The sequence below is a fragment of the Poecilia formosa genome, unplaced genomic scaffold (assembly GCF_000485575.1).
Source record: "Poecilia formosa unplaced genomic scaffold, Poecilia_formosa-5.1.2 Scaffold59, whole genome shotgun sequence".
NCBI classification, from domain to species: domain Eukaryota; kingdom Metazoa; phylum Chordata; class Actinopteri; order Cyprinodontiformes; family Poeciliidae; genus Poecilia; species Poecilia formosa.
Genome location: NW_006799998.1, coordinates 271112 through 286442, shown reverse-complemented (window position 1 = coordinate 286442; position 15331 = coordinate 271112). Strand labels below are relative to the sequence as shown.

At 39.7% G+C, this 15331-nt stretch overlaps 1 protein-coding gene across 4 annotated transcripts in view; it reads right to left on the bottom strand.

The window, feature by feature from the left end:
• Positions 1 to 15331, bottom strand: part of erfl1 (Ets2 repressor factor like 1) — a 66911-nt gene that overhangs the window by 10433 nt on the left and 41147 nt on the right. For all 4 annotated transcript variants that reach the window (XM_016672321.1, XM_016672319.1, XM_007553740.2 and 1 more), the window contains exons 3-4: positions 1548 to 1621; positions 756 to 990 (exon numbers count right to left, since the gene is read on the bottom strand). In XM_016672321.1, coding sequence (XP_016527807.1) covers positions 756 to 990; positions 1548 to 1608 — 296 coding nt within the window. In that variant the 5' untranslated portion in view covers positions 1609 to 1621. The remainder of the gene's footprint in view (positions 1 to 755; positions 991 to 1547; positions 1622 to 15331) is intronic.

Genomic DNA, 15331 nt, shown 5'->3' with positions numbered 1-15331 from the left:
TTGAAGGAATACTTTTGTCTCAACCAGATCACAGTCAGAGTGCGAAACACAGCCTCAGCATTAAACGTGGGTATGAAGCTCCTCATTATGCAGACGCACTCGATCAACAAAACAGCAGAATGTTCATATCAGCATGTATTCACAGTGGCTGAACCCCAGCGCAATGATGTGTACATGTTTTGCTTTGCGTGGCAATTGTGCCTTGGCCCCTAATTGAGCAATTAAGTGAGGCTAATTAAGAAGGCTAATTGTGGCCCCAGCCAATTCATAACAATTAGACTCTGACGACAGCCCCCATTAACAAGGGGCCAAAGGAAAGCAGAGGGGGAGTTGGGGGGAGGAGGGGGCAAATTGGGATGGGGTGAAACAAGTCGGGGTGGTGGTGGGCGTTAGCACAATAAAACTGTGAGCGATTGAGGGGGTGTAAGCTGCTCCTCAAGTTTGAGTGTTTTCACCATTCCTGGGGAAGTCCAAGCGATTTCCACACCGCGGCTTAATTTTGAAATCCCTATTGAATTTTTTTATTTTGCAGCTCAATGGTGAACTTTCCATTAGGATGTCAGCTGATAAGGAGAAATTGAGGGTATTGACGTTCCCCTGGAGAAGTCTCACCTTTATCTTTCTATTTTCGCCGACATGAAAAAGAGAGGCGCTAAGTGAGGATTAAGCTCGGCGAGAGTAAACAAATAATGTAAACCGAGGGCGGGGGCCAGTGGAGGGGGGTGGGGCGATAAACCAATCTGATACAGACGTACCTCAGCGCCCGGCTCAGCTTGTCATAGTTCATGTGAGGCTTGCACTTCCTAATCCCCCACAGCCGGGCCACCTCATCTGGGTCCTTGATGACAAACTCCCCGTAGTCTCCCTGCCAGGCGATCACACCCTGATACTCCTCCTTCTGCAGCAGCTCCAGGATGAAGTGCCACAGCTGGATCTGCCTGGAACCAGGGCTCGACTCCGGCTTGTAGGCCCAGTCCGGGAAGGCGAACCCTAGGCAGCGAGAGAGAAACAACAAAGGAGGGATAAGGTTAAGGCCTGTCGTTTGTCCCGCTGCTCGCTAGGGGGGGATTGCTGTCTGAATGACTGATGAGTGATGGAGCTGAGGGATGATGTGTTTAATATCACAGCACGTGCCTTGAGCAATGTTAGTCTGTGCTAATGCCCTCTAGCCTCAACAGATTGGTCAGTGGGATGATGACAGCTCGCTGGGGGAGATTTGGTTGATGTTGCCTGGGCCTGAATTTTAACAGCCAACTGTATGCACATCATAGAGGAGCTCGCATCAGCTGCCAGTGAATCTGGCTGTAAGTAGCCTTGTAAAAACACAAGACACAGAGCCAATTACCACCAGAGTCTGCAGCATTGCTGAAGAGTTTTTCAGCAAGATTTTTATTTTCTTTTTTTATGATGATGGTTTTGGTTAATCGGGCATAAATTTACTCGGATGGTTTCCCCTGAATATTTTCTTTTGTTTATTAATTTTTAAAGGAAAAACTTTTTGCCACAAAGTATGTGGCGAAAACTCGACTGACAGGGATCGGACTCACCTGGCGTCCAAAGGGCGGGCACCGGGGGGAGCAGCAGATCGCTGACGCAGTTGCAGTCCATGCCTCCACAACACCTGAAACAATAACAACAATAACCATGCATTTTCTTACATCTTCTGCAAATAGAAGCAGTCAAACACAAGAGAATATTTACTATTAGCAAAGTTTACGCCAGCCGAGCAGCAACTTTGGTAAAAATCAAGATATTGCGTAAGGGTCTAGAGAAGCGCCGTGAGTTCAAAACGGCACCTCAAATCGATGTGAAATACAGCAAGGTTATGTTTCATATGTCTTCGGTTGAGATAAGGTGTTTGATGGATGTGATCTTGTACAGCCACCTGAGGCCGTGTCTGATGCAACGTGGTGGACATCCCTATAGTGTATTTTCAACCACAGGAATTACACAGATTTTTTTAAAAAGCATCCAAAAAGCAGCCGAAGCACATCACATTAAAAAAAAAAAATACATACATAGTATTTTAAACATATATGTTCGAGTTTTGGCTTGATCTCTGTGGGTTTTTTAAAAGTAGAAAGTGCAAAATAAATTACAAAATATAAAAACCAAGAGGGCAGATTAATGCTCTCTTATGATATGTAGGTAGAACGGAGCCGTGGACGATGACTTTATGATGATTTGAGGATTAAAATGCCCATCATATAAAGAATTCACAAACTTCACCCAACTTTCAGCTGAAAGTTGGGTGAACTACTTTTTAATTAATATTTTAGCTTGAATTTCAAGCTAAAATATTAATTAAAAAGTAGAACTGCTCTGAGAAAGTATCTTTAAGAACATAATCTGAACAAAACACAACAATAAACCTCTAAAAGGATTCAAATTCCTTGAATTTTTTATTTCATTTTGCAACATTATAACTCCAAACTTCAGTGTATACGATGTATTTTTTTTTCTTTCTGATAGACCAACACAAAGTGATACATGATGAGGTTAAAAGAAAATGTTAATAGACTTTTATTTTTAAAGGTTTTAAAGGTGACCTTTATTTGCAGTAGATTAGGCAGAGAACCAAGGGGGAAAACATGCAAGAATTGAACCCCAAACGGCTGAAACAGCTACTTTTCCTCTAATCTAAACAAAATTATTACATAATACTTTGAGGATGATTTTCCGTCAACATTTACAGGTAATTCAGTTCCATGGGACAATGCATGGAACTGAATTCAAGCAAATTCTGAAAGAAAACCTGTTTGAGGTTGTAAAAGTCGTGAACCTTTTGCCTTGTTTCAACTTCCGGTAGAAAAATCTGACTGAACTTGAGTCATTTTACAACGAAGGATTTCTAAAAATGTCATTCCCTAGATGAGTTGGTGGAGATACGCCCAAAGAGGCTCATTTTTCTAATTTTATCTGCTTAAAAACCATAGAAAATCGTTAATCAATCTCCTTCAACTTCACAATTATAAGACTCTCTGTGTCGATCTGTCACACAAAATCCCCAGTAAAATATACTTAAGTGTGTATTAGAGGGAATATTCTATGACGTTAAGAATTTCTAAAACTATTTGCATTGTCAGCTCTCAATGTATGTTAGTGAGATTATATTATTCATCTGCAACATTTTGGCACAAGTTATGTCATTTAGTAAGACATTCTGTTTGTTTTAATTGCCACAACTAGAGAGGGCCAGAAGATGCATTTTCAGACGACTTGTTATATAGATATCGTGAAAAAAAAGGAAAATACAGAAAAAAGATCTGAGATTATCACAAATTGCAGCAAAAGTGTTGTAGGACAGAAGGCATCATTAAAAAAGCCATAAGCTCTGAGAGTGCAGTGTAGGATAATCTACAATTTCATAGTAAATTAGCATTTTCTTATTTTCTGTCTTATATTTTTGAATGTTTCACATTTTTAGATTTACACACCCAGAAAGTAAAGGAATGACAAATTTAACCTTATTTGTCCCTAATCTTTATCTGAAAATCTCAAAAAGCTTTACTGATTGATTGCTTTTGTAGAAAAAAAAATGGTGGGAGTTTTTTGTTTGATGCAATTAATGAGAAGAAGAAAAAAAAACAGATTTGTCAGTATTTGACTTGCAAAGATCTCTGGTTGTTTGATTGGGACGCCACCAGAATCAAACCTGCAAACTTTTGCATTTAATTAAGTTAAAATACTTCTCACAAAATTGTATTAAATGAGAGAAAAATAAATAAAAAAATATATACATCCTTAATAACCATAAAAAATAACCCAACAAATTAATAAGCAAGAGCAAAATGTCATGAAAGTTTTTTGTAATTGACATGTCTGAAATTTCTCATCATTTGGTTTGATTTGATCTTGTAGATGAACGTCAGTGGGGCTTAATTATTTAAAACTTAAGAACACTTTTGAAGGTCACTCAGGACCATCTTCTTACTCCGTTAATACAATCTTACCTGCAACATTTTATTAAATTAGCGAGCACAATGATAACACCTGCCAAATAAGCTCATTGAGATGTCTGCAGGCGGGAGACGTGGAGGAGGATTCAGTGTCGAGCGCTGGATCAGGTCTGGACGTTGCCGTTTCATGGGGGTTGTTTCACAAAAGCTTGGATGGAAGAGGCGAACCTGCCGGTGTCTTTAACGCTAGCCTCTCTCCGTTTCGTCTCGTCTCTTCTCTCTCTCTGCCTCTATTTAATTATGCTCTGTGAATTTTGGATTTTCCCTCCAGCATTGAAATGGAACGTGAATTATTAAGGTGTGTTTGTATAAATTATTATTGCTAACTCCAGGCACTTCTCACTCTCTCTCTCTCTATCAGCCTCGGCGTCGCTCTCGCCCCGCTTCTGTAGCCCTTAAATCGTGGCCCATCTCGCCCTTCTTCTGCTCCTCATTCTCCTTGTGCTCAAGCTCGTTTCTTTGTCCGCAACCTTTTTCGCTCATTCTTTTTTTTTTACTTTCTCGTCATTCTTTTTGTCTGCACACAGTGTTGCTCTAATTTTTAAAGTGTTCTAATACCAGCTGCTGCATGCCTTCACAAAAAAACGACTTGTCACGTGGCTCGTTTTGCATATGACATCATGCGATATCCAGAGTCTTATTTATAACCAGCACCGTGAGTACTAGTTTCAAATAAACTGTATTTGAAGGACTCCTTGCTTCAAAGTGCGATCATTAGAAAGATGGAAGGTTCTTTGTGTCGGAGGTAGTGATCTATAAGTTTCCTCTTCCCTGTGGGCTGCAGGTCATCAATACTGCATCATCTCTTTCATTTGCCATATTCACATGGTCTGCAGCATGTATGGACCCGTCTCCTCAGAGGACCATATGCATGTGTTCCTATCAGTCGGGGGGCTCTCCATCTACCTCTCTAACCACCTACGCACCACCTCAGATCCATACCCATCCACCCTTTTTTCTTTTTCTCCCCCCGCCCCCATCCGGCAGCATATCTATACAGGTGACTCCTCCTTTCCTGTTTCCCACCTCCTTTCTATTCACACACACCTATCCACTGTCTTGCCTTACCTCACTGCCTGCCTTCCCTCCTGCCCCACCCACCTCCTTTTTGCTCCTACTCTGTGTGTTTTGCTTCGCCGCAGTAATTTTCCGTTTGATTTCGGAGGTAATGCATTTTTTACAAATCAAAGAGGAAGCCAGGCTGCCCCTACCACCTCCTTCTCCTCCTCCTCCTTCTCTCCATCTCTACCTCCCTCTCTCGTTGTTTTCTCCCTGCCCAGTCTCCTGTTCTTGCCCCTGTCGGCCCCCCAGGCCAGAGAGGAGATAAAGGAGCCCCCATCATTTCCTTGTTAGTTTTGATTTGGGCAGCACAGGGCTTTCAAGTTCCCCCCATCACCCCCAGAAACATTATAACTAGCAGCCAAGGGAATACAGTTCCTCGTACACACACACACACGCGCGCGCGCGCGCGCGCACACACACACACACAGTTGCACATGCATACACAGACTGTCAGATGCAGGCCTTCGCAGATTGTAATGGATTTCACAGTCTCAAACAGATTCTGCAAAAATGTGCGAGTATCCAGGTAGCCGTCACACGCAAACAGTGAGAGGCAGTGCACAAAAATAAGACATGGAGCCCATAGATATTGACTGAATCAATACTGACACACTAACACACATCTCTCTGAGCAGACAGTGAGAATGCACTTTGTTTACTGTGCTGATTGTGAGGAGAGACATACAAAAAGACTCACAAAGCACTTTGTTTTGAGCAGAGTGGCTGAGGAAACAACAGGCCGAAACAAAAGGCCCCTTCCACACAAAAGGTCACCAATAAGTCCTGCGTGGATGACGGATCACACACTTAGCAGTGTGGCAATATGCACAATAGAGACACCGAGTTACTGTACACAGTCACATCTTGGAAACAAAAAAAAAATCAAACCAGTTTTTTCCACTCAGTCACGGTGGTCCACGTGTTGTGAGGGAGACGCCGGCGCCGGCTTTAACAAACAGATCATTACTGCTCAGGACCCTCCGGTGGGCTGATGAGTCACACACATTCGGTAATACGGCTTGCAACAGAACACAATGTGCTTGTTACCTGGCAAAACAACAGTTCAAAGGCAAACAGAACTTGGAAGATCAAGGTTGAGGGGTCAAAGGCTATTTTGTAATTTTGTGCCAGTTTTAAAGACACCACAAGACAAGGATTAACTAGGACAACAAGTTAATAATTTTAAATACAGAGTAACTTTAATTTAATTTTTTTTTTGGACTCATTCTAAAGTTCAAATATAAAAGTTCATTGCAATCATATTAGACGTATTTTATTGGATTTTGATGCAAAACCTGCAGCTGTGTCACGTTAAGTGGTTCAAAGATTTGAGTGGAAATGAACTTTTAGTGTGTACCATCCTTGTATTTACTCTGGTGGGTCTGGATCCCTTAAAGTGGCAGCGCAGATGGGATAGTCTCCACATCGCATAAGTAAATCCACTCACCTAAATGCATGACAGACAACATCTGGCTTAGGCAACAAAGAAAATTAGCTATGTTGCCTGTAAATATAGAAAGGTTAACCTTAGTTTTGGTTGAATTTTTAAATGTATTTTTTACATATTCATAAGGATAAGATCTCTTGGGTAACAAAAACAATCTAAAGGCACACTAAATCCAGGTCTTATTTATACACTATAAAAATCAATAATGATTTTTAAAAAAAAGGGAAAAAAAATGGATAGTTGAGATATTTTAATCCACCTAAAAACTTTCCTAAGATGTCTCTCATAATTGAAAATGGTTGCTCCAAACAGATGGAAATTTTATTAAAAATAAATGGCCAAAAAAAGTCAGATAATTATTAGAATCCAAACATGTTGCAATATCCATACCTGAAAAATGACTCCACAGCATGATGCTGCTACTATTATGTTCTAATGTGGATATTGTTTATAATCAGTTTACTTAAGAATTGTCTGTGCCAGTATTTTTGTCTGCAAGATGATTTTTACAAAACTTTTTGATAAAGTCTTGATTATTAGAGCCTCAGATGTGAATAAATTCATTCATCTTGACACCATATATCTTTGAAATAAATAAGAAACTTTTCAAAGAAGTCAAGTTGAGTCAAAGAGATTTTCTTTTGCCTAAATTTGCCAAGTTAACCCAAATGTACGTAAAAAAAAAAAAAAAGATCCAAAAAGGAGGTAAAAATACATCTTTGGTACAAAAAAAAAAGAAAACTACAGCATGACCAAACGAATCCAACAAATTGTCTCAAAGCTGTGCATAACTCAGGTCTAAGGTTGTTTAAACCTTTAGATATACATACCTTTGACCTATTTAAAGTGACATTCTAATTGATCTTGAAAGTGTATGACTTAAACTGAAACTTGCTTTTGAATTGTTGTTAAAACCCACAATGCAAAGTCTGATATCTAAAACATCCTAAAAATGTTCTTTTGACCTCAGACTCTCTGACACTGATGACAGTTTTTGGGGGGTGTGCATGTTTGGGTCCATCATAAGAGCTGCTGTACTTTGTGCAGCTGAGGTTAGTAGGCCACTGACGAGCGTACGAAGGGAAAACATACTGTAACTCTGTTTAGAAATTCTGCAGAGTGACTGGGGTAGAGCAGAGAAAAGGGGGGGCAGTTTGACATTCAGGCAACATTATGTCTCCAGTGCTGTCTAAAGAAGGAAAGAGTGATGGGTCGCGATATAAAAAGATAGAAAACTGTGAGAAGCATGAAGAGTCTGGCCTCTCTTGCTTTCTTTTTCCAAGAGATGAAACGGACTCTGTACATCTGTCTCATCTTCCTCTTTTTTTTTCTTCGGTTGCCCCTGAAAAAGGCCCGACTGAACCCTCTCCCTCTCAATTCCTCTCTCCCGCTTTTCTCCCCTCTCTCTGTTCCTCTCCCTGGTTAGCTCTGACACACTGGTCAGCCTCGGGGTGGAAGAACAGAGGGACTCTGCTATGTGTTTGTTACAGGAGATGGAGAGAAGGAGAGAGGAGATGCGAGGAGGGGAGAGACAGAAGACTGAAAGAGGAGGAGGATGAGGAGGATGAGGAGGAGGAAGGGGGTTGTTCAGGGAAAAGGAATAGAAACCGTCTATCCGAACGCAAAAGAAAAAAAGTCAATGCTGCAGGTATAGTAGCTTATGGTCCTTCTCATTTGTCCACATTTTTCTAAAAATGTGCTGCAATACTGAAGATGTATGCATCATATTAATATTGAATCATTTATGTATGTTTGTACCATTAAGGTTTTCATACTTGGATTGAAAAAAGGTTGTTTAAAAAAAAAAAAATCTCCATCTAAATCATAAGCCTAAGAGAGGAACTGTTTTATTTTTTTAACAAATAAGAATAATACCTTCATTAGTTGATATAGATGTAAGTCCACAGACTTCTTTAAAGAAAGAAAATCAACAGCAAAAACTTACTTTACCCTCAAGAAAACCGAAACCAGTTTAAGAACCTCAAATATTTCAAAAATACTAAAAAAAAGACTGCTTGGATTCAAACCTAAATCACCAAAAATAGACAGCTTGATAGTGTTTCAATGGCTAAGTTAACAGCTTTCATGTTTCTATCTTCTAAGCAGAAAAGAGTTTAATCAGTAAAACTACACAAAGACATTCTGTACGAGTCAAGGTGCTCATCTATCAACTTCTACAGTACCAAAACTTGCACATGATCACTCATTTGTATCATGAATCCATACACCCATCACACTGTCATATGAAAGGGAGAGGAATCAGTGCAGTTGCTGTAATGGGAACAGGCAGCACTGCAGCTCTGTCAGTGTATTTAACCAAGATGTATAGTTACAGGAGCACCGAGGCTCTCTGCCCGCTCTCCCACAGAGCGCACATTACTCCACACTGCAGGGGCAGAGCTAATACTGAGTCCTTCACACTGAGACGGGCTATCATCTGACAGCACAGCCCAGTCAGAACACCAGCCAGTGAAATTCAGTTTGAAAGATACAGAGCCACAGTGGTTATAGGGATTGCCGATGATTGTCAGGTCGCTGTTGTGGCCGCTCCTCTCTTCCATTTGTTTCTTCACTACTCGGAACGGTAAGAGATACAAACAAGAACACATGCCTAAATACCCAGCTTTGTGAAGCTAAAAAGTTTTGCGTATATACAGTAGCATGCAGAAGTCCTCTTTCGAAAACTTTTCTTCCAAAGCAATATGGATTTTCTGATAATCTTTTAATGTGATCTTTTTAATGGTCCACAAGGTTTTTTTTTAGGGGGGGCGGGGAGTGGTGGGGTATTTCCTCTGGACAATGGCTGATTTTCCCTTCATTTTCAATTCAGTGCCTAATCATTTTCAAAGGATTTGGGGTTTTGTTTGCTTAGCCACTTATCAGTGATCTATGAATCATGGAAGCACCTGATCGACACCAAAACACAAAGACTGAACAAATGTTGTGTCCACATTGAGCAAACAACCTCGAAAGGAATCAATTTTACATTGTGTCTTTAGGGGCCTCGTTGTAGCCAAACATAATTTGTTCTAATTTCTATAGACAAAGCCTGCAGATGATTGCCTTTGAGAGACATAAATGGTGTTTTAATAACAATAAAAGCCAAAAGAGCTAATGCAAAAACGATTTTTGTCAGAAGATGGTCTTACTAAGGTATAATGAGACATCTCGCCACTGAGTGACAGTTGTCTTATGTTTCGTAAACAAGATTTTAAGACTTAGTTTATATGTGGCACTTTCATGTTTACAACATGAAACATGAACAAAACATAACATGATTGTAGAATATTGTAAGTCAATGTCTACCATATTTTCAGCAAATAATTCCTCACTTTAAAGGGGAAAAATATTATTTTCCCCCTATAAAAGTAGATTATGTTTTGTCTTCTTGTAGTAGACATATCAAAATAAATAAAATATGCAGTTCTGTTGTGAAAACGGGCTTTAACCCACAATTGTCACAAGTGAGCATTAATTTGCTTGTACTGATTTAACTGAATACAAACAAATAAGGAAGTCAGGATTTGAGATTTAGTTACAAAAAGAAAAAGTATTCCTTTATAAGGACTCCTTGAATCTTTAAGTGTTTTGAAAACACTTTTAGGCAAAGATTATAAATATTTTATATAATTTTTAAGGTTATTTCTTTTCTTGAAAGGAAGTATTTGCCTAAACCTAGGGGTCAGAGGGAGACGTATGACCCTACAATGTGAAAGGAAACTTCCTGACCAAAATTTTAACAAAACTTTGCTACAATGGCAGTGGTTTGAGTATGAAGATTTACTTTAAAAATCTTCATACCAGAAGCATACTGGTTTTAAAAATGAAATGACACTGTGAAGCCAGCTTGGTTTTAGTTAAAGTCTCTGAATTACATAATAAATTCATCAAATACCATTTTTTTAATAACTCTTCACATCACTGGACACTATATCCTTGTTGAAGCACAGTGGTGGCAGGATCATACTGTGGGCACCTTGTCTTCAGGAAAAGCAAGCAAAATTACACCGAGTTGATTGAGAGATCTATCTATCTATCTATCTATCTATCTATCTATCTATCTGAACTCCAATGATTAATATTCCTGACAAGAAGTTAAAGAGCAGGTGCATAGAGTTGAGGATGGTGTGTGGAAAGCTGTATATAATATGACCAAATTAAAGCAAAATCAATGAACCAACTCCAATTTAAAGTCAAATTTTAAAAAACAACAACAAAAAACGAATATGACCTTATGAAAACTATTATGTAGGAATGGGTACGATTTATAACACGATCTACGTTGTAAAGCAATGAATTGCAACAGTGCATTACTGAGCTGGTGACTACTGCGCCTTTAATGCCCTGTTAAGCATGCACAGGTAGGTATAGGGTGTAAAATTAGATTCATAAAAGCAAAGGAGGTCATTTAATAACAATGTGACTCCTTGCATTTTTAATTGTTCGAAGAACAATTCAGGTTTAATATCACAGGGTATGAAAATCACTTTGAAGATTGCTAAAAATACTAAATATCTAAAATATATATTTTAAAGTCTTTCAAAAGCCATTACTATTCATGTAGCGAAGTCAGGTGAAATTTAGACTCCAACTGGGTTCATAAATATAAGCTATAGCCTGTGATAAATAAAGGAACTTGTTTTCTCAGATGTTCATGAAAGGTGAAGAACTCCTACAAGAAGTTGAAGAGCAGGTGAGTGGGGATGAGGATGTTGAAGCGCGCGAAACGGTACATTGGTATGATATGGAACGCCGGCCTTAAGAAAATAAGGAGGGGAAAGGATGAAGAAAAAAGTATCAATCGATAGGGTTAAATTATTCATCGTCATTAATTATCGATCGCTCTCCGCTGCCGGCTCGTCCGCCTCGCGCCAGAGTTGAAAGGAGGGAAAGCGCGCTTTATTAAAACCGGCTCGAGCCTCATTGTTTCATGTCCCGCGGCAAAGAAAAAGCTCGAGTTTGGATCTACCCGAGCCAGTAGAAACATACACACACACACACCAGCTGCACCTCCTTCCTTTTGCTCTCTCTCTCTCTCTCTCTCTCTCTTTCTCTCTCTCCCTCTTTCTCTCTCTCTTTCCCGACGCGCGGGAGGAGCTTTGGGGAGCTTCGCGCGGTGTTCATGGGGCGGCTGTGTCTAACGTGGATCGATGAGGGATCAATGGCTCGCGCTGACTAATAGCCAGAGAGCGCCTTTGATCTCGCGGCTGAGAGATCAAAACCTGCGCGAGAGGGAAGAGAAATAGGAAAAGAAACTGTGCCGGCGAGCTGACCTTCACACACATTCACGCACACACGCACGCACTCCCAGTGATGTGTACGTAAACGCCACGTAGCCCACCGCAGCTTTTAGGAACCTGACTGCAGGATATCCTAAGAGCAAACAAGCTGTATGAGAGGTGCATGGTAAAATTTCACGTTCAAGCACAAGTGTGATACTCTCGCGCGCACTTATCACACACCTACGCGCGCGCACACACGCCACTGTGTGTCCTTGTCGGGTTGCTGCTGTTCTTCATTATTTTGACTTCCTCAGACAAGGTGATGCGGCGAGAAAGAGGGAACCATCTGTTGTTTCCAGGGAGCAGATGAGTGTCCTGTGGGCTTAAATTCATGCCTATTGAGAAGAATAGGTGGCGGTTTAGTCCTGGACTTGGTTACAATGTTTAAAGTTGTTAGGTCTAGAAAAGCCCCCTCAAAGTTCAGGGGAAAAAAAAAGAGTATTCTTTAAGATTTAAAAATTTAAATGAAAGTGTTTTCGTGGATCAAAAGTGAATATAACTTAAAAACATAAGAATAAAAATGGTAATTGGTCTGTTTTGCTGCAGCAGGACACCCACTTTAGTTTTTGGGACACACAAGAAAAAACATCTTTTTAGCGCAGGGAATATGAGTCATGAACAAGTTGCAAGAACAGAATGATGTCATGTTGTTGCACCAAAAACACACGTTCATCTGCAATATTTATTGGTTTCTATCTAAAGGGGTAATCTGCATCAACTTTTTCATATGGAACAATGTTTAAGTTTTTAATGTAAAAAGATTAAAATAAAGGGAAAATTCAACAATTCTCATTTAAGAAAGGTGGAGATATTGAGACCTCAGTTTTAACAGGTAGTTTTGTGTGAAATGTTGCTATGATCATGTAGAATCTATATTTTTTGTAGAATTTGTGGGAATGCTTAGGAGATGGCAATTTAACAAGATTGTATAATATTTTTACTTTTGTGGATAAACTTATTTGAAACAACAGGTTAATTTGTAAGTTTTCCTGACATTATTTGATTGAGTGAAATAAGTGTTTCATCCACAACCAAAATCTCAGACAGAGGTCAGGTTTGCAAACATCTCAGAAGGTATTTTGGTCCATTTGTCTTAATTCTCCAAAAGTTTCAAAGCTGTCACTTGGCGGCTCAAAGTTTCCACTCCCTCCAGTGATTTTTTTTTCTGGAACTGGCTTCAAGGTGAAAGACCCAAATATGACCCATCTTCAGGAAGTTCTACTCCAATATTCTTTGGTTCGTGGCCCTGTTTATCGTTCCCTTGATGAGTTGAAGTTCCTTCCTTAGCGGAGGACCTGGCTCAAAAGCATATTCTCTTCACCTCCATGTTTGATCATGTGGTTGGTTCATATTTATCATTTCTCTGCCTCTAGTTGATCCAGCAGAACTCAATGCTGGTTTCATTTGACCACATCACTTCCTCACAAGCCTTCTATGTGTCATCCACACGTCCAATGGCAAACTTCACATGGGACTGTGCATGTGGGTTTTTCAGCAAGGGGACTCTGCCGCCACTGCGGGATCTCGATTCATTTTGGCAAAGCGTTCTTAGTTGGTAATATGATCCAAGCAGCCTTGAGATCATGGAAAACTGCATTTCTGTTAATTCTGCAATTTCATCTTTCTTAAAATCATCTTTTATATCTTGCATGGCACACCCCAGTGAGGGTAACTGTTGTCCCAGACTTCTTCCATTTTCAAATTATTGTAAAAACAGTGGCGTCCTCATCAACAAACTTCTTACTGATGGTCTTGTAGTCCATTCCAGCCTTTTGTGGTTTTGCCAATCTTGTCCATAACATCCTTTGACAACACTTTTGTCTTGTCCCCAGTGGTGGAGATGGTTGAATAAAACAAAGTGGATCAAAACTGCATTTCATTAAATCAAATGCAATTTAATTTCTAACCCTGATTTAAACCCTTTTTACGAATGTTAGCAAAATATCCTGTAAGTAAAAAAAAAATACCATAAAAATTAGAGATCAATGACATCTTTGTAAGAGGCTAAATCTACAAACTCAGGAGGGGATCAACACAAGTGCTTAGGACGAAGCATATCCAGAAACATTAAACTTTTCACTAATATCTTCCTCATCTGACATGGTCAAATGCCTGTTGGTGAATATTGTAGCTTGGTTCTTTTAAAAAGTGTCAAGTGCTCAACAGGCCAAATTCCTGCTGTAAATGAGCCAGGTGTGGAGATTTAAAGCGAATAAGTAATATTGTTCATCTTGGATATTTACGTTACAGCTAAGAACCTGCGGCAATCTTTGGTGTACTTGTACCTTAACGAAGTACACATTTTACAAAAGAATAAAAACATATGTTATAAAGTTAAAGTTTATTCATGTTCTGTCCTATAGAGCTTTTATTAATCACATTTAAATAGAAAATAAAACTATTACATGGAGAATATGTTTTCTTTTGTGTGCTGAGACTAAGATGAGAAGGAAAAGAAGGATGTTTATTATCATTCTTAAACAAACAGGATAAGTATGTGTGGAGTCCTTGGAGTCATTAAGAGCCAGCATTTTTCCTTGTAAAACAATTAGTGTTTTCCACACTTTTACCTGAGGAAATGCGCAAATCTGAGTCTCTGTCTCTCTCCTTTTCCACATCATACCCTGTCCATCTCGCTCTCTTTATCCCCCCCACTCACCCTCCCTCCGTTCCCTCTTTGGTCAGTGAGTTACTCTCTATATCGCGCTCACTTCCCGAATTAACCACTCAAGAAGTCACCACCGACTCAATCGATAGCTCATACATAAACCCTGCTATAATCGCTCCCCCTGCCTGTCTGTCTGCCCCCCTCCTTCCCGTCTAACCTCTCCTCTCCTCCCCCCCCATCACCAGCGCACTTTTCACACACCCCTTCCCTTTCATTTTTGTGCCTCTGTCATTTACATACCTTCCACTTTTCAACGTATGATTATTTTAGACTCTGACAACCATCAAACTTTTGACACAGAAAGGTAATCGATGTTTTTGTGAGGCTGCTGTATCAATTTTGCAATTTAGCAGAGCTAAACAAAACTACACCATTGTCATTACGATCGTCTACATGGACGGCACTGCAATAATTTCATGCATATACACGTCTCAGCCATCACTCCAGCTATATTCTTAGCAACCAAATCAATTTTGTATTTAAGAAATTAGAAGGTCAAACACTGTTTTTAGTGTATCCTGAGCCTCATCTTGCAGTTTGATTTTGTTTTGTTGAAGATGAGACATGTTGAGAGTTTGATCAAAGTCTACATAACATCCACAAATGTAGAAGGACATTTAGTAAAAGAGAGACTTAAAACAAGTAACTTTTAAAAGAAACTCTGTTTGGTCGATTTTCTGCTTTGTTACAGCAATGCTTTGTTGGGAATAAATGTTACACTGTTGAAAAGCAGGTCTAATTCCCTTTAAAGGATTCCTCATTTGTAAAGAAAATGGATTTGTAGGTTACTGTGTTAAATATTTGGACTGTACCCATGAAATCCTTGTCCAATCTACTCCGCCAATGCCAAACAAGGTTTTGTGGAAACTGTGGGACGATGTGGGGAAGCATCTGCCTCACTGGCAAATAGGAC